The sequence below is a fragment of the Diabrotica undecimpunctata genome, chromosome 10, assembly GCF_040954645.1.
Source record: "Diabrotica undecimpunctata isolate CICGRU chromosome 10, icDiaUnde3, whole genome shotgun sequence".
NCBI classification, from domain to species: Eukaryota; Metazoa; Arthropoda; class Insecta; order Coleoptera; family Chrysomelidae; genus Diabrotica; species Diabrotica undecimpunctata.
In genome coordinates this window covers 33,075,860-33,102,789 of record NC_092812.1, presented here as the reverse complement: position 1 = coordinate 33,102,789, position 26,930 = coordinate 33,075,860, and the positions used below count along the sequence as shown (strand labels likewise).

The 26,930-nt window shown below is 29.1% G+C and overlaps 1 protein-coding gene across 1 annotated transcript in view; it reads right to left on the bottom strand.

Annotated features, from left to right (window-relative positions):
* Nucleotides 1-26,930, bottom strand: part of LOC140452384 (lachesin-like) — a 294,235-nt gene that overhangs the window by 49,987 nt on the left and 217,318 nt on the right. The window contains exon 3 of the mRNA XM_072546600.1: nucleotides 20,711-20,918. Within this exon, the coding sequence (XP_072402701.1) occupies nucleotides 20,711-20,918 (208 nt within the window). The remainder of the gene's footprint in view (nucleotides 1-20,710; nucleotides 20,919-26,930) is intronic.

The window sequence follows — 26,930 nt, the reverse complement described above, 5'->3', positions numbered from 1 at the left end:
TAAATCCTAGTTCGTTAATTCAAATTAAGCAAATTTTAAACGATTATGAAAACCAACAATATTTCAAACAAACGAATGACAATTTTTCTAAATTAAATATAAATAATGACAATGAAATTTTTTCAAGTACTGCAGGTACGCAAAAAACATTTTCTGATCCCGGTTCAACAAATCAATCGATAAATCCACCAATTAAATTAACCATTCCAAAGTGCACTGTTTGTCATAAATATGGACATAAAGCAGAAAAATGTTATCGTAAACCACAATCTCACAATTTTGTTCATAATACCTATTGCGACAACGATAGTTCAGAAAAAGAAATAGAAATCGAAGTTGATCAGGATTTTTTTAGAGCAAGTGCCGCTGACAACGTTACAGTTTACCAAGTAGCAAATAAACTGCTTCTTTACGCGCATATTAAAAATTTGAATATAAAATTATTAATTGATTCAGGGGCAGCTATATCAATATTGAAACCAGGTAAAATTTTAGACTCTTATCACTTTCATCATGAAAATTTTGAAATATTTGGTATTAATAACGAACCAATTCAAGTTCAAAGAGCGTAAACTTTAAGTTATTTTCGGGTGTTCAAAAATTCTATATAGTTGACATAAATTCTCCTTTTGATGGAATACTTGGTTATGATTTTTTAGAAATGAATAAATGTGTTATTGACTTTGGTTTAAATACTTTATTTGCTAATCGCGAGGAAATCCCATTGTTTCAATCTGATCAGGAACATAATATACTTAGTGTAAATAATATACACGAACATCAAGTCCGAAGTAATAATGTTATTGACGTAACTGAAAAAATCGATACTATTGTAAGTAAACTAAAATTAGAAGCTCTGCCAAGAATTCGATTAAACCATGTCCATCAAAAACAAAATGAATATACCGAATTTGAGAATATTAAAACTAACTTAAATTTAAATAATTTCTCCTACTCTAATGAGCAAATCTTAGACGTTAACAATAAGAATATTTTATATCTATACGATGAGAATGACAGAAATGTATATCATTTCGAAAATTTCATTTTAATAATGTAAAACCATTTTATGATGCGATTGACTAAACGAAGTTGAAGTGTAACACGACAAGTAGTAGATATGAGCTTTAATTATCCATATTATAAAGGAATTTTAATCAATAATAACTGCAATATATAATTCGATTACCTTGTGGTACACTTCATCTACGGCTTTCTCATAACAACAAAAGTAGAATAAGTTATTGCCGGTTGGTTTTTTTGTTCCATGTGGACCTACCTGCCCTGTACGGAGTATGAGAGGCTCTTCACTACAAGTCAAAACTTCGAAGCTGCAAAAGAAGCCCTTCTTGGACACCCCAGCTTCGGTCTTCAGGAGGGAGGTGTTATGGCGAGCACGCCACTGTGTGTGTGTGTTTTATCTCAATATTCAGACTACTTAGAAGATGATAAACATCCACGCTGAGAATCTCGAGGTGTTTAAGATATTATCAAGAACTATGAGAGGTTTTTAGGATAGTTTGTAATTCTTAAGTTAATATAGTCTTATACCCTAAACTGTTAACATCTAAATAAATTTGTGCATTTCATTCAGAGTTACGTTATTTAATTCTCCAACGAACTCATATCATTTTATAGAGAATAAAAGTTATATATATATATATATATATATATATATATATATATATATATATATATATATATTGTTATGATGTGTTTTTTTGTTTGAATGATGAGCAATGAGTATTTTTAATAATATAATATATAGGGTTTTTATCGCGGTTCTCAAAGAATTAGCTTGTAAGTACTTTTTTAAATTATCTTTATTATAACTATTATGAAACACACATATATATCTAACTTAGCCAATGTAAATTTAAAATAAACTATCTTTAAATTGATATTCTTATAAAACTAATTAAATTCTATAGACAATCTACAATTTAAACAAAACTATCTTCAAAATTGAAATTGTTATGACACTAACTAAATTATATTAACAAAATTTTGTACCTTTCTTTCACTGAATGCCTAAATGAACTGTTTTCTACTATATATAGATTCTAATCACCACTGAATGTCTTCGTACTTCAGTTATCCTTGTTTTTTGTGAAATTACTTTTTCCAATTATCAGCTTCTACCAATTTAAGATATAGTTTTCTTCACCAGCATTTATACACCACCAACCAAACCAGCAAACAGCATTTATATTTATTCTTCTTTTCAATATACCAATATCCACTTATTATAAGTTGATTTATACTAATCTCCAACCATAATATAATTTAATTTCTTCCAATATACTTTTTTTTAATCTTCAATAATTATTTGTGTATAATTATAAATGTGCATTAAATTATATGCATAATTTTTAATCTTCATTTAACTCACTATATTAAACAATTGGACTATCTCCAACTAACTTTCATATTTCTTATAAAACTGCTTGACTGATTTACTAAAACTGTGAACAATTGACTTCACTAATTAATTGTGTCTATCTTCTACTAACTTTCATAATAAACTGCTTGACTTCTAACTAAAAACTCAAAAACTTAAAACTGCCTTCTGACTAAAAACTTCCAAAACTGCCATCTTGAATCCAAATCACGGGTATTTATATGTTTTTGGATTTCTAGAACCATCTGGTAAGAGATCATGTTCCAATTTGTTCTATTATATACATGTCTGAATTTTCTGGAACAAACCATCTCGCAAACATGGCCATCTCCGGAGATCCAGAGAATTCCATTCTTTTCTATTAATAATTTTGTTGACATTTAGGCTTTTCAGATCAGAATAAACATTCAAATTAGTAACTAACACTCTAATTTAATAAAATACACATTTCAAACAATATAACCCCACTTATATTCGTAATTATGATTCTTAATTTGACACTTGGAGTATGTATAGTTGGTTGCCTAGGCACATGGCTCACTTAAATCTATTTACAACATTAAAATTACTAAAATACAACTTTTTACAATTATTATATGCTAATTTATTAAAAATGCCCTCACATAAATATATTTTTATAAAATTCTCTAGTATTTAACTTCTTAAAATAATCAAATACTTAATATTATGTAGTATATAACTTATAAATTATTTTCTATAAACCCTAATCGTCACAATACCCCAAAAATAATATTTAAAATAAATAATTTACTTATTATTTCTTTAAATATTAATTTTCTTATCCACATACCTAAGTAATTATAATAAATGAAATAATTTAATTTCCTATTTTAATTGTTCTATCAAATACATCCCTGTTCGCTGTCTATGTCAAAACAGAGAACAACGTAGCACAGTTCGGCTATTCTATGGTCAAACTGTCATGTCAAATGGAGAGAATAAAATATAACCTTAATTAAAAATATAATCTATATTGTGTTATGTTTATTTATAGACAAAATCTAGGAATTATTTCCATTCAACAGGCTTTTATCCATATGAATTGGTAAGTTTTACACTTTTTATAAAGACATTTACACAATCAATTCTGTATCTAACCCCAAATTATGATTTTTAGGGTACCAAACAATTTCCATATGTACAAAATTCAACAAGTATGATGTCAAATTTATTCACAACAAAGAAATCTACCATCTATCTATGAAATGGATCTATCAGTAAGTTATTAGTGTTATTATATTTGTGTTAAAGGTATAGAAATCATTATTTAATCTCTTCATGATATTGAAAAATGTCGTTGATATGAAATATGCCTCTTAGTCTGTTCTCTGCATCTATTAACACATAACTATTTAGTCCATTCTGATTTTCAATTGTATATGGACCTTCAAACATTGGTTGTAATTTCTTACAACGGTTTTCTTTAACATTACTTTTTCTAAGTGAACGAATTAACACTAGGTCTCCTTTTTGAAATGTGATTGGTTTTTTTATATTTCGATTTTGTCTTCTGATATATTTTTCAGCTTTCCTCCTAATTCGGTTATTCACTTTCTGCATTACTTGTTCTAACATATCCTGATTATATTCACTAATCCACTTTCTGTTTCCTATATGGCCAAACATTAAATATTCTGGTACTTCCTCTGTATTCAAATTATGTGTATTATTTAAAAAATATTCTACTTGTGGTATATGTTGCTGCCAAGTTTCGTGTTGATTTTGACACAGTATCCTTAAATATTTTATAACTTCTTTAATATATCTTTCTGCAGGATTTGCCTGAGGATGTCTGATACTTGTAAAATGAATGTTGATTCCCTTTTTCTCACAAAATGTCCAAAATTTTTGGTTGTTAAAATATGTAGCATTATCTATTATGCAATTTCTAAATGGTCCTATTTCTTCGAAAAATTGATTAATATATAATTTTAATGTTTTAACATTTGTTCTAGAGCAGGGATATAGTTTAATAAATTTTGTATATAAATCAACTATCACTAGTATATGCTTTTTTCCTGTTGGACTGAGAACTAAATTTGAAATAAAATCCATGGAAACTGTATTTAGTTTTTCATATACAACATTAGATTTATATGTGTTCTGGTTTTTGAAATTCTTTTCTTTGTTTAGTTGACATATTGGGCATTGGGTAGTAATTTCCTTTGCTATACTTATGTCATTCTTTGCAAAATAATTGTCCCTAAATAGCATCCATAGCTTTCTTGAACCAATATGCATATAATTGTTATGTAAATTTTTCAATATTTTCTTTGCTAAAGTTCTAGTTATTACATATACTTCTATGCCATTTATTATTTTATAATATACCCCATCTTTCCTAAGGACTTTTTGTTTTTCACTCAAATTGATCTGATCTTTTATAATTTCTTCTTTAGAATATAATCCAGTACTTTCTACTAATTGATTTAATCCAATTTTTATTGTTCGCTGCCCTTTTGTGATGTATTTTCTAACCTTGATAAAGCATCTGCCACTATATTGGATTTTCCAGAAATGTATTTGATTTCAAAGCAGTATTCACTAAGTATTAGACTCCACCGATGTATTCTACTGTTTCCATATTTGTTATTTAATATAGACGTTAAAGCTTGGTGATCTGTTTCTATTGTAAATTCATTACCCAACAAATAAAATCTTAATTTTGTGACACAGTGTATTATACTTGCTAGTTCTAATTCTGAAACTGAGTAACCCTTTTCATGTGGCTTTGTGATTCTTGAAATGAATTGTATTGGGTATTCGACCCCATCATGTATTTGTAATAATACCCCTGATAATCTCTCTATTGATGCATCTGTTCTTAGTATGAATGGCTGTGTATAGTCAGGATAGTATATTTTCAAATTTGACAGAAAAATGTTTTTAATTTCTTGGAATGCTAGTTCTCTTCTCTGATCCCATCTCCATTTTACACCTTTTCTCAGTAGTTCAAGTAATGGAATTTCTTTTATACTTAGATCTGGTATCATCCTTTTATAATAATTAATTATTCCAATAAATCCTCTTAAAGTTCTTAAATTGTGTGGTGTTTTATATTCCTGAATGACTTGTGTCCGTTCTGGATCCATTTCGATTCCCTTAGTGTTAAGTTTATAACCTAGATATATGACTTCTTTTTGAAAAAATGTACATTTTTCTTGATTTATTTTTAGTCCCACTTTGTCTAATCTATTTATTATAATTTTTAGGTGTTTCTCATGATCTTCAGCCGTTTTAGAAAAAATTAAGATATCATCAATGTAGTGAATTACAAAATGTTCATATTGATCCAAAATATCATGAAGACATCTACATAGAGCACTGCAAGATGATTGAAGTCCAAATGGTACTACTTTGAATTGATATACTACTCCATCTATCTGAAATCCTGTATACTGTCTACTTTTTCTTTCTAGAGGTATTAACCAGAAACTATGCTGTAAATCGATTTTAGTGAAAAATGACATTCCTGTAATTCTTCCTAATATTCCATCTATACTCATTGGTGCTTCAAATTGCTTTTCAGTAATCTTGTTAATATTCCTTGCATCCAAACATAACCTGATTTCACCTGATCTTTTTCGTACTACTACTATGGGGTTAATAAAACGTGTGTCTGCCTTCTCAATGATCCCATCTTCTAACATATTATTAATTGTTTTGTTTACTTCTTCTCTGTATTTATATGGTATTGGGTATGATTTTGTTTTAAAATCTTTTTCTTCTTTAACTTTTATACTATGGATATAATTTTGTGCAATTCTATTTTCTTTATTGACAAGTCCCTTGTGTTGCTGCAATATGGAAATGACTATTGATTTATATTCTTCAGGGCAATTTAAAACTTTCATCATATCTTCTTCTTTACAAATCACATTATTCTTCATTATGTACTCATTATTCCTTGCTTCCAATTTTACGCACTCCGCCTCGTAGGCATCCATCTGCTTAAAATTTCCATTCCTTAAATATTCACTACAATAATTATTCTTTACATTCTTCTGGAACATTTCCCTATCATCAAAATACATTTCTTCTTCATAAACATCATTATTTTCTTTTAATAATATCCTATCAACTCTTATTCCTTCTTCTACCTCATCTTTCTGCATAAATTTAATTATTTGCCCTTCCAAAGTTACCATTTTTTCTTCAAAATCTATCTTTACTTTCTTCTTTTCCAATTCATCATTTCCCATTAATATATCAACACATAAATCCTTGACAATAAATCCTTGCATATTAATTTCTTTATTAAGAATATTAATTTTAAAATTGGCTAGTTTATCAATTTCACCCAACTTCTTATTATTTGCACCAATAATTTTAATTTTTGGAATCTTTATTATATCTGATAGTTTTAATGTATTAAAAATAAAATTCTCCGAGACTAAAGTACTTTCTGAACCAGTATCTATCATAATCTTAATCATTTTATTTTTGGCCAAAGCATTTATATAAATTAAATTAATAGATTCAATAATTTTCTCTTCATCTAAAGAAATAAATTCAGAAGGTTTTTCATAATAGCAATGGCCTAACTTGTAATTCAGAAAGTTTACTGCACAAAATTTTGATTATTAGAATTGTCAGATTGTATCTGACCACTTGGATCTGATGTCCTATGTCTTTCCCTACTATGACTTCTACTCACATTTTCCTGCCTTGTACTATTTCGTTCCCTGTCTTCGCAGCTTCTATTCCTTCGAACACAATTTACCTGTCTGTTATAGTTAGGTCGCTCTGTATTTCTTCTATTGTTAAAATCTTGTCTATTATTATTAGTACTGTTATTAAAATGTTGTCTATTATAACTAGTATTGTTATTACAATTTTGTCTAATTTGATTACTGTTATTATTATTAAAATTTTGTAAATTATTACCATACCTAGTATTATTGTTATATGATTGTCTATATTGTTGATTATCATTTTTTTTATATTGAAAGTTATTATTGTTTTTTCTGTTGTTAGTATTACTTGTCATATTGCCTCTTTGTATTCTTTGAATAAAATTAATGAAACTATCTATTGTTTGAATATTTTGTACAGTTACGGTTTGCACAACATCAGCATCAAAATGTCTAGATACATTTAAGACTGTTTCATCCTCTCTAAGTGGTGGTTCTAAATATTTTGCAACTGTTATCAATTTCAATGCATAATCTACCATATTTGATTTTAAATTTTGATTATACTTTCCAAAATATAGAATTTCTCTAAACTTGGCTTGTTCTAATTCACCCCAATAATAATTTAAAAATTTATTTTCTAATGTTTGAAAATTATCTAAATCATTCTCAATACTAGCAAACCAAGTTGCTGCATTGTCATTTAATGTCACTCTAATATAATCTTTAATATCATTGATATTATTCACAAATCTTAATTTATGTTTTAAACTATTTATGTATACTCTAGGATGCAAATTTTTTATATTACCAGAGAATTTAATCCCAGTCTCATTTGTTAAATTTAAGTAAGGTCTCCCTATGTCTCTCATTTGTGAAATATCATCTATTCTCTGTTCCACATTTCTTATTTGATTACTATTTATTTGGATATTTTGTTGTATATCGTCTAATTTTTCTTCTGTGTTTCTCCTGTCTTCGTTAATTTTTTCTTCTAAGTTACATTTCTGTAACTCTATTTTCTGTTCTATTTCTATCTTATTATCTTGAATAATCCTCTTTACTTCTGTCCTCTCATTGTCTATCCTTTTCTTGTAGTCATTCCGTATACTTTTTATTTCATTTGCTACTTTTTTCTCTGCAGTTTGAAGTTTTTTATCCATTTGTTTTTCTATTTGCTTTACAATTTTATTATTATTATCTTCTATTTTCTTTTCTAATTTTCTATAATTCTCTTCCAATTTCTGTTCCATTTTTTTCATGTCCTCTTTGACTTCTTTTGAATTCTCTTCAATTTTTTTCGTATTCTCTTCCATTTTCTGTTCTATTTTTTTTATGTCTTCTTTGACTTCTTTTGAATTCTCTTCCATTTTTTTCGTATTCTCTTCCATTGTCTTGTTCATCTGCATCATTAATGACATCAAAGCTGCCATATTGACATTTTCCTCTCTTTCTGGATTCATTTCTGCAGTATCTTGTAGAACTTGAACTAAACTCTCCTCTTGTATAGGTTGTGTTTCCACATCTTCTTCATTCTTTTTGCTTCTTGTACCTTTCTTTCCTTGAGACATTTTGAGACTTTACTTCTTCAAATATAATTAAAAATAAAATCTATAATTTTTTCTTTCTAATGAAAATTAATTTAATTATATGAGAGCACTTATCTTCCCAAACTAATTCTTTTAAATAGAGAGCCACCGCGTTGGGTGCCAAATTGTTATGATGTGTTTTTTTGTTTGAATGATGAGCAATGAGTATTTTTAATAATATAATATATAGGGTTTTTATCGCGGTTCTCAAAGAATTAGCTTGTAAGTACTTTTTTATAAATTATCTTTATTATAACTATTATGAAACACACATATATATCTAACTTAGCCAATGTAAATTTAAAATAAACTATCTTTAAATTGATATTCTTATAAAACTAATTAAATTCTATAGACAATCTACAATTTAAACAAAACTATCTTCAAAATTGAAATTGTTATGACACTAACTAAATTATATTAACAAAATTTTGTACCTTTCTTTCACTGAATGCCTAAATGAACTGTTTTCTACTATATATAGATTCTAATCACCACTGAATGTCTTCGTACTTCAGTTATCCTTGTTTTTTGTGAAATTACTTTTTCCAATTATCAGCTTCTACCAATTTAAGATATAGTTTTCTTCACCAGCATTTATACACCACCAACCAAACCAGCAAACAGCATTTATATTTATTCTTCTTTTCAATATACCAATATCCACTTATTATAAGTTGATTTATACTAATCTCCAACCATAATATAATTTAATTTCTTCCAATATACTTTTTTTTAATCTTCAATAATTATTTGTGTATAATTATAAATGTGCATTAAATTATATGCATAATTTTTAATCTTCATTTAACTCACTATATTAAACAATTGGACTATCTCCAACTAACTTTCATATTTCTTATAAAACTGCTTGACTGATTTACTAAAACTGTGAACAATTGACTTCACTAATTAATTGTGTCTATCTTCTACTAACTTTCATAATAAACTGCTTGACTTCTAACTAAAAACTCAAAAACTTAAAACTGCCTTCTGACTAAAAACTTCCAAAACTGCCATCTTGAATCCAAATCACGGGTATTTATATGTTTTTGGATTTCTAGAACCATCTGGTAAGAGATCATGTTCCAATTATATACATCTATTATATACATGTCTGAATTTTCTGGAACAAACCATCTCGCAAACATGGCCATCTCCGGAGATCCAGAGAATTCCATTCTTTTCTATTAATAATTTTGTTGACATTTAGGCTTTTCAGATCAGAATAAACATTCAAATTAGTAACTAACACTCTAATTTAATAAAATACACATTTCAAACAATATAACCCCACTTATATTCGTAATTATGATTCTTAATTTGACACTTGGAGTATGTATAGTTGGTTGCCTAGGCACATGGCTCACTTAAATCTATTTACAACATTAAAATTACTAAAATACAACTTTTTACAATTATTATATGCTAATTTATTAAAAATGCCCTCACATAAATATATTTTTATAAAATTCTCTAGTATTTAACTTCTTAAAATAATCAAATACTTAATATTATGTAGTATATAACTTATAAATTATTTTCTATAAACCCTAATCGTCACAATATATATATATATATATATATATATATATATATATATATATATATATATATATATATATATATATATATATATATATATATATATATATATAAATAATTTATAAGTTATATACTAGATAATATTAGATATAAAAAGTATTTGGTTATTTTAATAAGTTATATACTATAGAATATATTTATATGAGAGCATTCTTAAGAAATTAGCATATAATAGGTGTAAAAAGTTTTTTTTTAATAATTATGATATATTTAAGTGAGCCATGTGCATACGCAACCAAATATACTCTGAAAGTGACATTTAAGTGATGGTTGCGAATGTAGAAGTGGGGTTATTTATTGGTTTGAGATGTTTAATTTACATATAATTACTGATTTGAGGTAGTGTAGTTTATTAACTTAGGCTGTTTAATTTACATATAAGTTTATATTCTGATCTGAAAAGCCTAAATGTCAATAAAATTCTCGATAGAAAAGTAAAGAATTCTCTAGAACACAGAATTTAACCTTTGCTTATGGTAGAACCTTAGCGAATATGGTTATGTCTGTGAAATGGACATAATCGAACATATAGTTTTTCGAGAACATTCACATATTTAGGAAATAGAACAATTCGAATAGGATTTCTTGCCAGATGATTCTGGAACAATGAAAAGATATAAATACTCGGTGATTTGGATTCAAGAAGTCAGTTAGTCAGACAGTTAGTTAGTAAGAAGACAGACACAGTTAGTTACAGTTAGTGAAGTCAGTTGTTCAGTAAGTTCAAGATTAGTAAGTCAGAATTAGGAAGAAAGTATAAAGTATGCAATAATCAGTGATTTAGTATTAAAATTTGATAGTATTGGAAAGTATATTAGAAGAATATTGGTAGGAGATTGGAAGAAATTAAAAATTATATTATGATTGGAGATTAGTAGAAATCAAATTATAATAGTTATATGGTGATTGGATATTGATGTATTAAAAAGAAGAATAAATATAAATGCTATTAAGAAGAAAAATATTTTAAATTGGTGAAAGCTGATAATTGGAAAAAGTAATTTCACAAAAACAAGGATAACCGAAGCTGAGAACGAAGACATTGAGTGGTGATTAAAATTTATATAGTGGAGAACAGTTTCATTTAGGCATTCAGTGACAGAATGGTACAAAATTTTGTTAATATAATTTAATTAGTGTCATAAGAATTTCAATTTTAAAGATATTGTTTAATATATAATATATATGTGTGTTTCATTATAGATATAATAAAGATAATTTCAAAAAGTGCTTACAAACTAATTCTTTGAGAACCGCGATATATATATATATATATATATATATATATATATATATATATATATATATATATATATATATATATATATATATATATATATATATATATATAAATACTTTTTTCTTTTTGGGTGTGGTAGTCAATAAAAAATAGAGCTTTGCTAAGGCGTACTATTTATTCTGAATCCAAGCTTTCGGTGGTTTTTGGCCACCTTTATCAAGGTCTACAAAGAAAATTACTATGTTGTAACAATTTGAATGGTGCCAAAAAGAGGCTATACAAAATTATAAAAAACTTACCCGAATGTAAGATTCGTGGCATAAACAACAACGTTAAATAACATGATAATACTGAAGTTGCAACTAAACTTAAAAATGTTACTGTTAAAAAAACACTTTAAAAATTAATAAATACGTTAAAAGTTAAAAAACAAAATGAAGGACGACATGTTAAAACAGTCGTCGTTGCAAGCTTGATTTCAGTCACATTTCACGAGCAGAAAGAGAAAGTGGGTGGACAATTATTGTTTAAATAGTTTGGAGAAAATATAAAAAAAACAACTTCGAAACTAACGTCTCACAAAATACTGTTTATGAATTTTGAGTACTACCAACTGTATTACCAACTTGAAAATAATCGAGAAATTAAAAATGTTATTTATAACATAAGCAATAGAAAGAAAATAGTATTTAGTAAATAGGTTTAGAAAAAAATAATAACTCAAACAAAACAAAACTGAATTAGTAACTGAAGTTTGATCAAAAATATTCAATTAATAATGAAATTTTAAAAAAGAAAAGAAAAAATATATTATTATTAAAAAACACTCATTGCTCATTAAAACATCATTCACAAATAATACATCATCACAATATATATATATATATATATATATATATATATATATATATATATATATATATATATATATATATATATATATATATTGATTTAGAGTATCAGCAATCGGTCAGGAAATAAAATTCTGATTCTTTCTCAATTTTATTAATTCCATCTTTCTGAATGAATATATAATTCCATCTTTCTTTATAAAATGAATAATACTGTCATAGTAATTGTTTATTTTAACCTACTCGCTGAAAATTGTACAACGGGAATTCACTCTATAACATATTGCGGTTACCATAACTCCTTAATAAAATCAAACAAAAATATGTCATTTATTTAGATATGCCAAAAAAATTTAAATTTTCATTCTTATAGTTGTAAGTATTAAAATATTCATTTTGTTTACATATAATCATTAATTATTCTAATAAATTTACAGTTTTCTCCTGAAGAAGTCACAAAATCGTGACGAAATATTGAGAGACTGAACAAATAGAGTTTTATTTCCTGACCGATTGCTGATACTCTAAATCAATATTTAAAACAGTACGGTCGAAAAAATAATTTGAAAAATATATATATATATATATATATATATATATATATATATATATATATATATATATATATATATATATATATATTATCATAATTTATGCTTAATTTATGTTCACTCTAATGAAATCCCATGGTCGTTAAGCTTATAAACCATTATTATAATAATTATTTCATGTTCTGATAAAAGCTAAATTTCATATATCTACTCAATAACATGTCGATAGATAAAGAGATACAACCCGCGGAAGAGAAAGTGTATAATGAAAATTTAACAGTTTTCCAAATAACCGTAGGGGCTTGCAGAACAAAATAGTGCATTAACTGCATTAGGAAAACATGATTAAAATACATAAAATTAGATATATTAGACAGACGTAGCTTTATTGTACAGTGAAACTAGCATCAGATAAAGCATCAATTTGATGGTTTTTTTAATGTTGATTAGGCCCAAGATCAGGCCACTTTGGAATGAAAGCAAAAGTCAAACAAGGAGTCAAACATCAGTAAAAGAATTAGAATAATAGTTAGGCCCGGAATGAAAAAAAAAACCCGAAAAAAAAATCGGTTGCCTGTAAAGTCGGTTTTACGGGCGAAGATTTTACGTGACAACGTCTTTTTCTCGGTAGAATATTTATTGATATGAATATTATTAAATTGCACAATAGGAACAAGGAATTGAATGAAAATAAGAATTGCACAAATTTTAACTATAGAAATATATTTTGTTTACTAAAACATTGTACATGTAAACTTAAACTTAACTAATTTCTATTTGAGTGATTTTGTTGAGGATAGGACGATGATAGGAGAAATATGAAATGAAAGGAAGTGTTTCTGCTGTAATGTGTCTTGAACGCCAAGAACGCTCGAGAAAGACAGAGACACAAGCATGCACCGATTCAACGCGCCTAATTCTCTAGTGCTGCGCGCGCAGCGGACCGATCATGTTTGAGTGGGAGAGAGACGCAAGGCATTCGCCGGTCCGGCGGGCCTCTCTCTCGTTCGGTGACTCATCGTAACAGACGTGAGCGGGCGTTACACTTTTTCATGAATGACTCCGAGCCACAACCTAATTTAAGACGTTGTCACGTCAAAAATACATACAGGTTTTTGAAGATTAAACTTTTATCCGTAAAATAGTTTCGAAACACAATTCAGATAACTGCCTTAATCTGAACCTTCTATAAATGCAAGGTATAACAGACGCTGATAAAGATGTTAATAGAGACATGGGGAATCTAAAATTTGCATTCCACGACATGTCTCCTCAGCTAAGCAGAAATCGTTAGCGAATTGGTTTCTTGTACTCATACAGAGTAGATCCGAATAAAAATAAAATTAAAGACAGTCAAGATTTCCTTTCACGCAAAAATAGTCTATGTATCTGTTGATACGTATTTCGCTTTAATAAAGCTCATCAGAACAGTTATTCATAGGCTTTCTCAACGTGAAAATTAATCTTTTCCTGTCTTTGTGAAGCAACGATAAAATGGCTTCGAAACGGACGCAATAGCGACATCTGATATTAAATCCGTAAAATAGTTTCGAAACACAATTCAGATAACTGCCTTAATCTGAACCTTCTATAAATGCAAGGTATAACAGACGCTGATAAAGATGTTAATAGAGACATGGGGAATCTAAAATTTGCATTCCACGACATGTCTCCTCAGCTAAGCAGAAATCGTTAGCGAATTGGTTTCTTGTACTCATACAGAGTAGATCCGAATAAAAATAAAATTAAAGACAGTCAAGATTTCCTTTTACGCAAAAATAGTCTATGTATCTGTTGATACGTATTTCGCTTTAATAAAGCTCATCAGAACAGTTATTCATAGGCTTTCTCAACGTGAAAATTAATACATAGACTATTTTTGCGTGAAAGGAAATCTTGACTGTCTTTAATTTTATTTTTATTCGGATCTACTCTGTATGAGTACAAGAAACCAATTCGCTAACGATTTCTGCTTAGCTGAGGAGACATGTCGTGGAATGCAAATTTTAGATTCCCCATGTCTCTATTAACATCTTTATCAGCGTCTGTTATACCTTGCATTTATAGAAGGTTCAGATTAAGGCAGTTATCTGAATTGTGTTTCGAAACTATTTTACGGATTTAATATCAGATGTCGCTATTGCGTCCGTTTCGAAGCCATTTTATCGTTGCTTCACAAAGACAGGAAAAGATTAATTTTCACGTTGAGAAAGCCTATGAATAACTGTTCTGATGAGCTTTATTAAAGCGAAATACGTATCAACAGATACATAGACTATTTTTGCGTGAAAGGAAATCTTGACTGTCTTTAATTTTATTTTTATTCGGATCTACTCTGTATGAGTACAAGAAACCAATTCGCTAACGATTTCTGCTTAGCTGAGGAGACATGTCGTGGAATGCAAATTTTAGATTCCCCATGTCTCTATTAACATCTTTATCAGCGTCTGTTATACCTTGCATTTATAGAAGGTTCAGATTAAGGCAGTTATCTGAATTGTGTTTCGAAACTATTTTACGGATTTAATATCAGATGTCGCTATTGCGTCCGTTTCGAAGCCATTTTATCGTTGCTTCACAAAGACAGGAAAAGATTAATTTTCACGTTGAGAAAGCCTATGAATAACTGTTCTGATGAGCTTTATTAAAGCGAAATACGTATCAACAGATACATAGACTATTTTTGCGTGAAAGGAAATCTTGACTGTCTTTAATTTTATTTTTATTCGGATCTACTCTGTATGAGTACAAGAAACCAATTCGCTAACGATTTCTGCTTAGCTGAGGAGACATGTCGTGGAATGCAAATTTTAGATTCCCCATGTCTCTATTAACATCTTTATCAGCGTCTGTTATACCTTGCATTTATAGAAGGTTCAGATTAAGGCAGTTATCTGAATTGTGTTTCGAAACTATTTTACGGATTTAATATCAGATGTCGCTATTGCGTCCGTTTCGAAGCCATTTTATCGTTGCTTCACAAAGACAGGAAAAGATTAATTTTCACGTTGAGAAAGCCTATGAATAACTGTTCTGATGAGCTTTATTAAAGCGAAATACGTATCAACAGATACATAGACTATTTTTGCGTGAAAGGAAATCTTGACTGTCTTTAATTTTATTATTAAACTTTTATTTTATTTATTTATTGACAGGCATAACAACACGAAATTTGGTAGATGGGCTTTTTTTGGGACGAGAAACCTAAATAGGGAAAAATGCTTCAATGCTGTCGAAATGACAATATAGTTTTTGTTTTTTGTATTCACGAAAATCGCAAAAATTTGTAATTGACGAATTTTGTCGGGCAAAATTTTTTCCACAAAGCTGTTGAGCATAGAACATACATCATCCGACCCCTTACGAGCGACCGTTTCGTCGTATGTATCTCCACTGGATAGAATGTGAATATTGCAGCTGTAGAAACTCTGTTGTTTTCTGTACTAGGCATGATTGGTAGTGATGTTAGGAGTCTATATATAATTTTCTTCTGAAAATTTATGTGGTCGGTTTGAATGTTTTACCCTCCCATCTTTTGGACTACAACCATAATCAAGTAGTGATTTCTGAATAGTCTGAACCCTTCTAGAAGTAATTCCAAATAGAAAAATGAAAACTTTGAAGCAAACAGTCACATCCTATTTGGACCCATCAACTTTTGCTCTAACTCTAAAACGATAAGGTGCATTTTTCACGATTATAAACACCTGGGTTCGAGCATAGTTTTCGCTTTTGCACCGGAATCACAACAATCAGTCCTGTAGGAAAGGAATTTTGTTCGTCTCCAGATTATTAAAATAGGAAATCAATCTCTTTCACATTCTGTAATTTTATAAAAACATTTGAATCGAGTGCACTTACAGTCTGGACCTGTTTCGTGTGTTGACAGTCTCAATTTCTTCATTACGTCGTTCATTCTTCCTCTTTTTACTTTTTTTTTGTAGATTTTGTTGATATATACCCCATTTCATCACAACTTTTACTCAAATCGCAGTCCATACAAATATTAATTAACAGACACTGAGCCATACAACAAAGCTGAGGAGCTGGAACAAAATATGACAAACAGAATGATAATGGCCGCCGCAAACTAAACGTTTGCGGAGCACTAGCGTTTTATATGGATCACAAGCTTTTAAAAAGAAATCTCATCGTTCTTTCCTCTGCGCTCGCGAACTTCATCGTTTTTCCCCCTTGCGTCCAATCTTCTGACGTGTTTTTAAGGCGATTCTCATCGTTTCCCCCTTGGCCGTTCACAGGCTGATAGTACTCTTTGTAATCCACCAGATGGCGCAAGAATCGCAAAATGACCAAAAAATTGACATTTATCGTTTTTCCCCTGACCCTTCACTTATATTTCTCTATACATATTGACTATTAACTCCTTTATTTATATTTGATTTGTAAAAGTACTTCTGTTATGTAGTTTATTAACTTTAATAAGCTATTTTTAAGCTAGTCTTTAAATTTATCGGAGGTTGTCTTGTCGTCGTTCACCGAGACATGGATCACTGATAAGTTTATAGGATACTCCTTTATAGGATAATGCTACTGTCTTATCTACGTTAAAAGAGAGTAAATTAGAGTCGGACCAGGTTTTTATTTTAAGTAGATCAGAAGTTATAGTTGCATGAAAAGTTGCAATATTAGAGTTCCTCCAGGTAATACTGGTATCATCCGCAAAAAGAAAAATTTTTCCATCGATTTTAAGTTAGTGATGCCGTTTATAAAGATAAGGAAAAGTAGAGGACCCAACACTGAACCTTGAATTTCGTAGAAATTTAGTTTTTTTACCAAAATGTCGTGATTTACAAAATCAAAAGCTTTGGCATAGTCACAAAAAACAGAGGCACTGTAAAGATGATTGTTTAGTGCTTGATAGACCTCATGTAGTACAGAAAACATAGCAAAACTGGTACATTTATGAGATAAAAGCCAAACTGACTGATAAAATGTTGTTTTTACGAGAAAGGACATAAGTTGGGCTTTTATAAGTCTCTCAATAATTTTGGATAGGACCGGTAGTACGGCAATAAGCCTATAGTTGCACACATTCGATTTTTCACCACCCTTATGAAGAGGAATAATAATGGCTGTCTTTAGGCACTTGAAATATACTTTTTTCAAAGAAATCGGTAATTAGTGAGACCAGGACTTCCAACACATTTTTTGAAAGATTTAAGAAAATTTTTGTGGATAGTCCATCAGAACTACAGGAAGATTTGCTTTTGATACTACTGATTGTTTTAATCTATTTAGATTTATCAACTGGTCTTATAAAGAATGAATTCGAGACCTTTTTTGAACTGGGGAGATAGGAAATAGGATATTGTGACAAAATAGTTGATGTTATATTTTTATTAATATTAACGAAGTATTCATTTAGATTTTCAGAGTACAGGTAACAGTATTTGTAAGAAAAATAATTTACTTTTCATTGAAAAACAATTATAATAAATAAAACTGTATAAATTTTATTTTTCTCGACATTAATATATTACTTTTAAGTGTATTATCCTAATATAAGGTTTTGTGAATAGATCAAATATTATTCTATTTGCATCTTTACAATAATCCTTAGAAAAATCAAAATATTTGTCAAATTTAAAATAGAATTGTCCAATTTAATATTTTTTACATATTTGTTGAATTTAAAAATAATCAATATTTAATACTATTTTGGGGAGTGTCCGAATCCCCTGAACACGCTCACTTGCTACGTCACTGTATACACAGGACTGTGTTATAAAAACTTTTTATTAATGATTGTAAAAGGGTATAATATAAAGAAGTTGCCGTGAATATGTTTATAAAATACGCAATAATAATTGTACTTTAGATTTTTCAGTGTTGAAAATCTCGTTTGCGTTCTTTTACAGACTATGACATCAAATTCATTTTAAATAATCATTCAAATAAAATACTACCTTTATATTTAACTTACTAGTAATTTTACTTATAAATAGTATTTTATTAAATACTAGCTAATATAATATTGTATGTTATTCAGCAAAAAATTATATAATAGGTAAGCCAAAACCTCGAAAGTGGCTTTTAATTCCCTGTCTCATTCTTCAGTTCAAATAGAAAAGAGCAAACACACAGCGGAGTACTAAGCAGAGTCTAAATTAATAATTTAATAATTCATGATATCAACTTCGGGGATCCCTTGACCAATTCTTATGTTGATTTTGTACCAGTAGCTTTCTTCTTTCTTTATTACAATATGGTGTACATTTCGTTCTTGGGGACTTGTTACACTCAAAAAAATGTTAGTTTTCATACGAAAATTTGCTACTTTTTTAAATATATAGATATCCATTTTTAAAAATAAATTTCTGTATGTAGGGTGACAATTTGAATACTTTTTACCTACCGTAAAAATCTAAAAGAGATAAGTTTTGCTTTTAATAGGCAGATTTTCGGTGAATATTTTTATCCCTCAAGTTTAAATCTTCCTGCAAGGGTACATGTTTAATGTTCTCTCCTGCTGATAGTAGCCTAATATAATAATTTTTTAAGAGAAGTATTTAGAACTTTTCTACACTGAGAATAATGGTCGTAAATGTTCCGAAGCTATTTTCTTGTGGCGTCTTATAATCCGGGCTGTGAGTAAAAAAAGTGTCATAAATGATCTTTCTTTCTATTTATGCCGTCTTTTAATATTGATAACCAGATCCTACTGCATTCTGACGAGGAATTTGTGACGCAATTAGTTGCTTTTAACAGTTTGATATCACCTTCTTTAATTTTTCCCTTTTTACGTTTTTCACTATTCAGTTATATAAAAAAACTAGAAAAATCTTTTAGAAATTCATCTATTCTAGTTAAACAATTTCCAGTTGATTGTAAATTTTGGTGAATTATGGTAATGGTTTTGTCAATTCCGGTTTTGGATTTTGTTGTGTTACTTTTGTGTGATTATTTTTTTTAATTACTGCAAAATTTCTTCACTTAGAAAATCCCAGTGACGGTTACAATCAAAAACTACTTATTCCTACATCAATAGGCCAAAAAAACGAGTAATAGAAAAAAATGTTTTTTTGTGAAAGCTGTTGTTACGGCAAACGCTTTTATTCAATTTCCATTCGTTGGGAGCAGTGGCGTAACAAACTTCGTCGATGATATAACCCACAGAATTGGAAATTGGGGCCCCTTTAAAATATTCACCAGTTCTCACAAAAAATGAAGAAATTTTTGGTAATTTTTGTTTTTGTTCGGATTTTTTCGTTTTTCTGAACCACTTTTATTATCCCATTAGAACTCAGTTTGTCGCCTGCTAAAGAGATAGATAAAAGAGATCAGTACACAATAAAGTATCAATAATTAATAAATAAGTGCGTATTAAATTGATGCAGCTATAACCGTAAATAAACACAAATAATACAAAATGCAAACAACCAAACAATGTAAGGATATAAGAAACTACTGCCGAATATCGTATCGAAATACTAAACTTATCAAAAAACGCATTTTTAGATCTAGAAATATTGTTCTAAAATTCGCAAAATTGCAATTCTCAAACGCTTCAATCTGATTTCTGAATGCTTAATTAAATCCCGTTACAAAACCTTTATTTTTCTGCTAAATAACATTGTTCCCATTTTAAATTGACCAAGTTTATATTTTAGCTATCATTAAAACGACTTCAACTTTAAGGAATCTGTATAACTCGATTCTGTACCACCTACACCACATATTTGACTTATGACCATTTTTTTATAACACTGTGGATATACATAACTAGAAATAATTTATTTAATAGTTCTTTATACCGAAGAAATAGATTTTATTATCAACAACAAAAAACCAGCTTACCAACGACATAAAGGAATCCAAATTGCGTCTTGGCAATTACGGTATTGATTTGACACATATAACGACCTTTATCTTCCTCTTGGACATTGTTAATATGTAGGAACCAAGTTCGGTGCTTGTCGTGAGTGACGCTTATCCGTGGATTCCTTGTTATAACGTGAGTGTTTACTGCCAAGATTGCTGATTGCTCAAAATGCATCCAAGCAACCTGAAACAAAACAAACAATCATTTAAGATAACTATAGCTTTACATCTCTGTATATATATATGTATATATATATATATATATATATATATATATATATATATATATATATATATATATATATATATATATATATATATATTGTTATGTTTCTTCTTTCCCAACCAAAGAAAAATAAATAAAAAGATCCATCGAAATAAAATTTATATCAATCAAGATATCAATATAGACAAATTGTATATAGTAATTTAAGATAAGATTTAGTGTAGATAAGAATAGAAATTTGTTTGGCAAACGACCGTTTTTCCGTTGCAAACAAAATTATAAAAAAACCTTTGTTTAGAATTAGAAGACATTTTACCTGTAGTTAATCTCTTCATTGTTTGTAGAGTCGAGTATTAAATGACCATATTCTAATCTTTTGAAATATGTATAAATGATGTATTGAAAAAAACCAATTTTAAAGTAAGCTATTTAGTTTTCTCTGAAACCGAAATTAGGCTTTTCCAATATCATAGTAAACACAATTTAAGCTTTTTGATTGGACGGTCGTTTTTAAATGGGAATTTGGGAGTCGATGATGAGACAGGAGAAGTCAGTCATATTTTGGTCATCGAAAGGAAACAGTCGTGTGTCTCAAGATAGGGTGTAGTTCGTGAGTTTGGATACCGGCGTAACGAAAAGAAGTGAATAGTTTGAAGAAGGAGATAATAAGTAGATTAAAAGAGGTCCTTGTATCTACCGTGGGCATTTTATAAAGGATATGTGAAAGTATTCTTACGGCATCAAGTTGACAAAAGGAGGTCCTAGTGTCATAAATAAGTAGCGGAGTTTGGAGAAGTGAATCAGGTGTTTTTGTGTAGTCTGAAGGAGGTTTGCAGAGACGTAAAGAAGGAGCCGAGGTGAAAAAGAGGGGAGATCACATCTTTGAGGAGACTGGACTTTTCTGGGTATGTTCCAACATACAACTCAAGAAGAAAATTAACTGTAAGTGTTTGTACAATTGAATTTTATATCTGTGAAGGATCGTTTCGACATCATGGTCATTAGCATTCAAATTTAAGAATTGAGGTTTTGTTAGGCTAATCAAAAGTTTAAAGTTTTGTGGTTTCTTTTTTTTAAGTAAAGAAAATTTTAAGTAAAATTGGTTTTTCACGTAATATAAATGTATGTAGCTTTATAATCTCCTTATCATAATAATTTGATTTATTTTCTTGTATGCTGATTGATAAGATAACGACAGAATTTAATAATTGTTTTATTCGTTCATATAAAATAAAGAAACATAAATCTTTGTAATATAATATATTTGTATTATTATCCTTTCTTCTCTATCCCGATAAAAGACAACTAGAAAATCTTTTGAATCCATCGAACACAGGTAATATAAGGATTATTTTACTTTTGATAACAGATAAGTTATAATTTTTTTTTATTGGCTCAATAAACTAAGTTTGAACTCAAAATAAACAATCATAACAATATATATATATATATATATATATATATATATATATATATATATATATATATATATATATATATATATATATATATATATCAAATTATTTTCGACCGTATTGTATTAAATATTGATTTATATTATAGTATCAGTAATCGGTTTGTAGAAAATAAGACTCTATTTGTTCTATGTCTCAATATTTCGTCACGATTTTGTGACTTCTTTAGGAGAAAACTGTAAATTTATTAAAATAATTATTATATGTAAACAAACAAACTAAACAAAAGTTATCAGCAAATAATATGTTTCCAGCTTTATCTGTGATACACTGAAGTAATTTTAGAATAACTGCTTCAGAGTGTGCTACATAAACTGGTTGTTGTTCAATTTTTCCTGTGTAAATACTTACATTGAAAGTATAGCCTTCAGGAGAACAGAGTTTGTATAGTTTCACTCCATATTTATTAGTCTTGTTAGGGATGTATTGACGAAAATGGAGTCTTCCTCTGAAAGGTACCATAAATTCATCTATAACGAGAATGTTGCCAGGCAAGTTTCAATAAAAGCAAAAAGCGGTCTCGAGTTAAAACTTTTGCGATAAATTTATTATAAAATGTATCATCTTTAGATCAATATAAATTTAAATGTGGTATCTGAGTGAGACCCATTGAGATTATTACCCATAGGAAGGCTCTTATTTCAGTTTTTTTTGTGACTGTCTATAAATTTAACCTGGATTTTCTTGAGTGTCGCATACTTAATTGATGAAAAGCATAAATGTTGGTTTCATTAACAATAATATCCAATTATTCATCAGTTACGAAATGACTAAAAACGTCAATTGGTTTCTGTATCGCATGTGGTTCAATACGAACTAATGTATTCTTTCTTACTATAAAATCGTCGCCATCTACATCTTCTTCTAAATCACAACATTCATCACTATCACTATTTTCAGCACTCTGTTCATTATTATCTGATAAAACTTGCTCATATGGTGTAGTAATAATTTCGTCATCACTATCAATAGAAAAATTTAAATCGGCGGATGAAAAAGATTTAGGAAAATAAATTTTATCTAGCAAATAATCGTCACTATCAAAAAGGTATATTCGATACTATCGGCATCAGATGAAGATTGAGTAGCTATCTGCTCATTCTTCATATCGAGTTCTCAACCTCGATAATAATTAATTTAAAATAGTATTTGTTTCAGAAATCTCTCCAAAGTTTTTATGATCACTGATTGTTTGCTCATTTGCAACTTCTATCACCTAACAAAAAAATGAGATATTGTGAGTTAAAATCGGTCCTCTTGACTTATATATAGAGTAAAAAGGACTATTTTTGAACCGTTCTTGGGGCATATCTCAGACCCAGGGGCACCTAGAGAGCAAAAAAAAACTATAGGCTCATAAATTCTCAAAATCAATAAATACCATTATGAGCGTTTGTTTCTTTATTCTCATTTAGCTAAGCAGTAATAAAAATTTAATCTTTAATCTATAAATTCAAACTGATATTCCGATGTTTCGGTTTCTTCACGTAACCGTTTATCAAAATGGTCTGTTCAATATTTTCATAGTATGACTGAAGTTATAGTTAGTTATTTCATTTTGTTTAAATATATTATGATTCGGTCTATTCCAAATACAAAATAAACTATCACGACAGTTCCAATAATATCATCGGTTATTCCAAACAGATAATGCAGCAGTAATTTCAGGAAATTACTTACAATATAGTTTTCGATTATTGAATGGATGTTACGGTAACTAGAAATCATTTGTAACTGTCAAAGAGGACTCGATTACTTCTGGTCGGTATGTAAGTTATCATCTGGGGACAAATTGTCATAGACGTATTAATTTCACAAACAAACTTGAGCTGGGGAACAATATCGATTTTGTCTTTTGCGCTGATATAATTCATCTATGTTAGGTAGGTACATCCTAAAATAATCCGCGTAACTTCAGTCACGTGTTTATAGTACAGTTTAAATATTAAAGTAACAAAGATCATTGACATATTAAGTAATAATAATATACAGGGTTGGACAAGTTCAAGAGTTTACCCTGATATTTGGCAATATTCATTCTATTTTATAAAAATGATAAAACAGAATGATTTTTTATTTTAAAGGGATATTTTTTTAATGAAATAGACATTAATCATTTGTCAATCCCCCTTTCAGTACCACAAACTCTCAATTCTTAATAAAGAATATAACATATATGTGGTAAGGTCAGATATTTGAACTGTTGTTGGTAGCGTTTATCAGCGATATTAACTCTTAACTGGGGAAATAGAATATTTCAACAATATAATTTCACTTTGACCACAAGAAAGAAATAATATTTTAAAAAGATGTTTTCAGAAAAAAAAATCAACTTTTGCTGTGTGTATATAATGTGCGGATACAATAAATCTATTACCGTAAATGTAAGTTTTCTATAGTTTATATTTTGCAAAGAAAAGTAAAAAACTATCTCAGACTGAAAAAAAAATACATATATTTTAAATAACTGGAAAACTAACAAAAAAAACAAATCAAAAACAACTCGGCAATGAAAAAACCCCATTGCAAACAACATACTTTACAAGAAAAAGAGAAATGAATTTACAAAATGAAGTGTTATTTAAAAAATGACAAGTCATTCACGAGCGCATTCATTACATGTATTTTTTGAACATTTTACATAAACTAGATTTTTACATGAATTGCAGCAAATAGATGTCTTCATTTGTTTACTCTTACGATATAAATAGCAGAATACGAACAGAACACTCTCAATTAGATACAAAGTTTATTTCGATAAAAATGAAACGAGGAAATACTACAAATCCTAACGGTAAAATTCTACATGACAAAAACGCAGTTCTTAAGAGATCTTCTTCTTCAAGTGCCATTTCCGCGGCGGAGGTTGGCAAAATTCATTTAATGTACATCCGTACCACTCTCTCAGGTTGCGCAGCCATGACATTCTACGCCTCCCTATGCTTCTCTTTCCTCGGATCTATTTCTCCTGCAAAATCAGTTGGAGTAAGGTGTATTTCTCTCCACGTGTAATATGTCCGAGATATTCCAATTTTCTTGTTTTAAGACTTGTGGACGCGGCAAGTGAATTAGGACTTGTGGTAAACAAGGAAAAAAACCAAATAGATGTTGGTTTCTAAAAATCCCAGAAATATCCAACAGAGAATTCAAATTAAAAATCATACCAATTTGATCAAGCTGAAGAGGGAGTGGTTCTTGTTTGCCAGAAATTGTTCTAATTATTCCTAGTAACTCACGGTTGATCCTTGGATTATTTAGTCGCCGCAATATGTGAGGCTATACTAATTTGCCCCATAACATTTTTACGAAATTAAAACGAAAAAATTCGGTTGATGGATTACGAGATTCATAGATAACATAGCTATTTGATGCAGTTACGTCCAAGAGTGCATAAAAATAGTCATAAGTCAACGACAAGTTCTTCTATTTGACGAATAGTTGGAACACTTTTGGTCCAATATATCCACTTCACTTTTGGTAGAATTGTAAAATAGTATACCTGTAGTTTTATGTCATATATGTTATCATTATGTTGTGAAGATACAAGAGTAACTGCTTTTTCCTTTTAAGGAATATAAGACACCATTGTAATATCTTTGCTAAATCCAAAAATAGGGAATCAAACATCCCTTTTTCGGTTTGTTAGGAACTCGTTATGAATTTATCTTTTTGATATTTTTTAAAGTTCCAACCAATGTCACACCGCTTTTCTTCAATTTGGTTCATAACTCTATAGAAGAAAACCAATTACCTGCGGTAAAATTTCTGTCGCTTTGTTCTTTTGGTTTGCAGAGGCGTATAACAGACGGTGTAGGTACACTAATTTTTTTGTCAGATTAGGATAGACCTTTCCCATCGCTATTTTTTCCACAGTATAAATAAACATTATAGAGATAGTTAGCTGGCATGTCAGTAAGGTACATCATTTTCAAGTCATGCTTGTTCGGCTTATTCAGCATGTATATTTTAAATTTACATCGATCTCTAAAGCGGACTAACATTTTATCAATACAGACACTATATCCAATGGTACATTCTCTGACAGTTCTGGATAACTTTAGAAGTTGAAGTTTTATGATCAAATCGCAGGCATTAAAGTCTTTTCTCGCTTATAGTACTCAAAAAAAGTCACGTCCAAAACCGTCTGTGGAAAAGAGAAACAAAAGGGATTCGTGGCTAAATGTGCTAATCCTACTTAGAAGTAAAAGACTTAAGAATACCTCAAATTCTATTTTATCGACATCAAATAATTCAGGTCTGTTCGGATCTTTCCATTTATTTCTGTATAAATGTAGCTGTGGGTGGTATGTCATAATTTTTGCAATATTTATATCTGAAAATAATAGTCGCTACACATTTAAGGGATCATCTGCATCGCCTAGAGTTCATTCCATGCTCCCGGTAAATGGATAACAAGATTATGATCTGGTATTCTAACATTAGCAGCTAGAGCTTTTATAGCCCATTTGTAACGATTTTTGCCACAAAATATCAT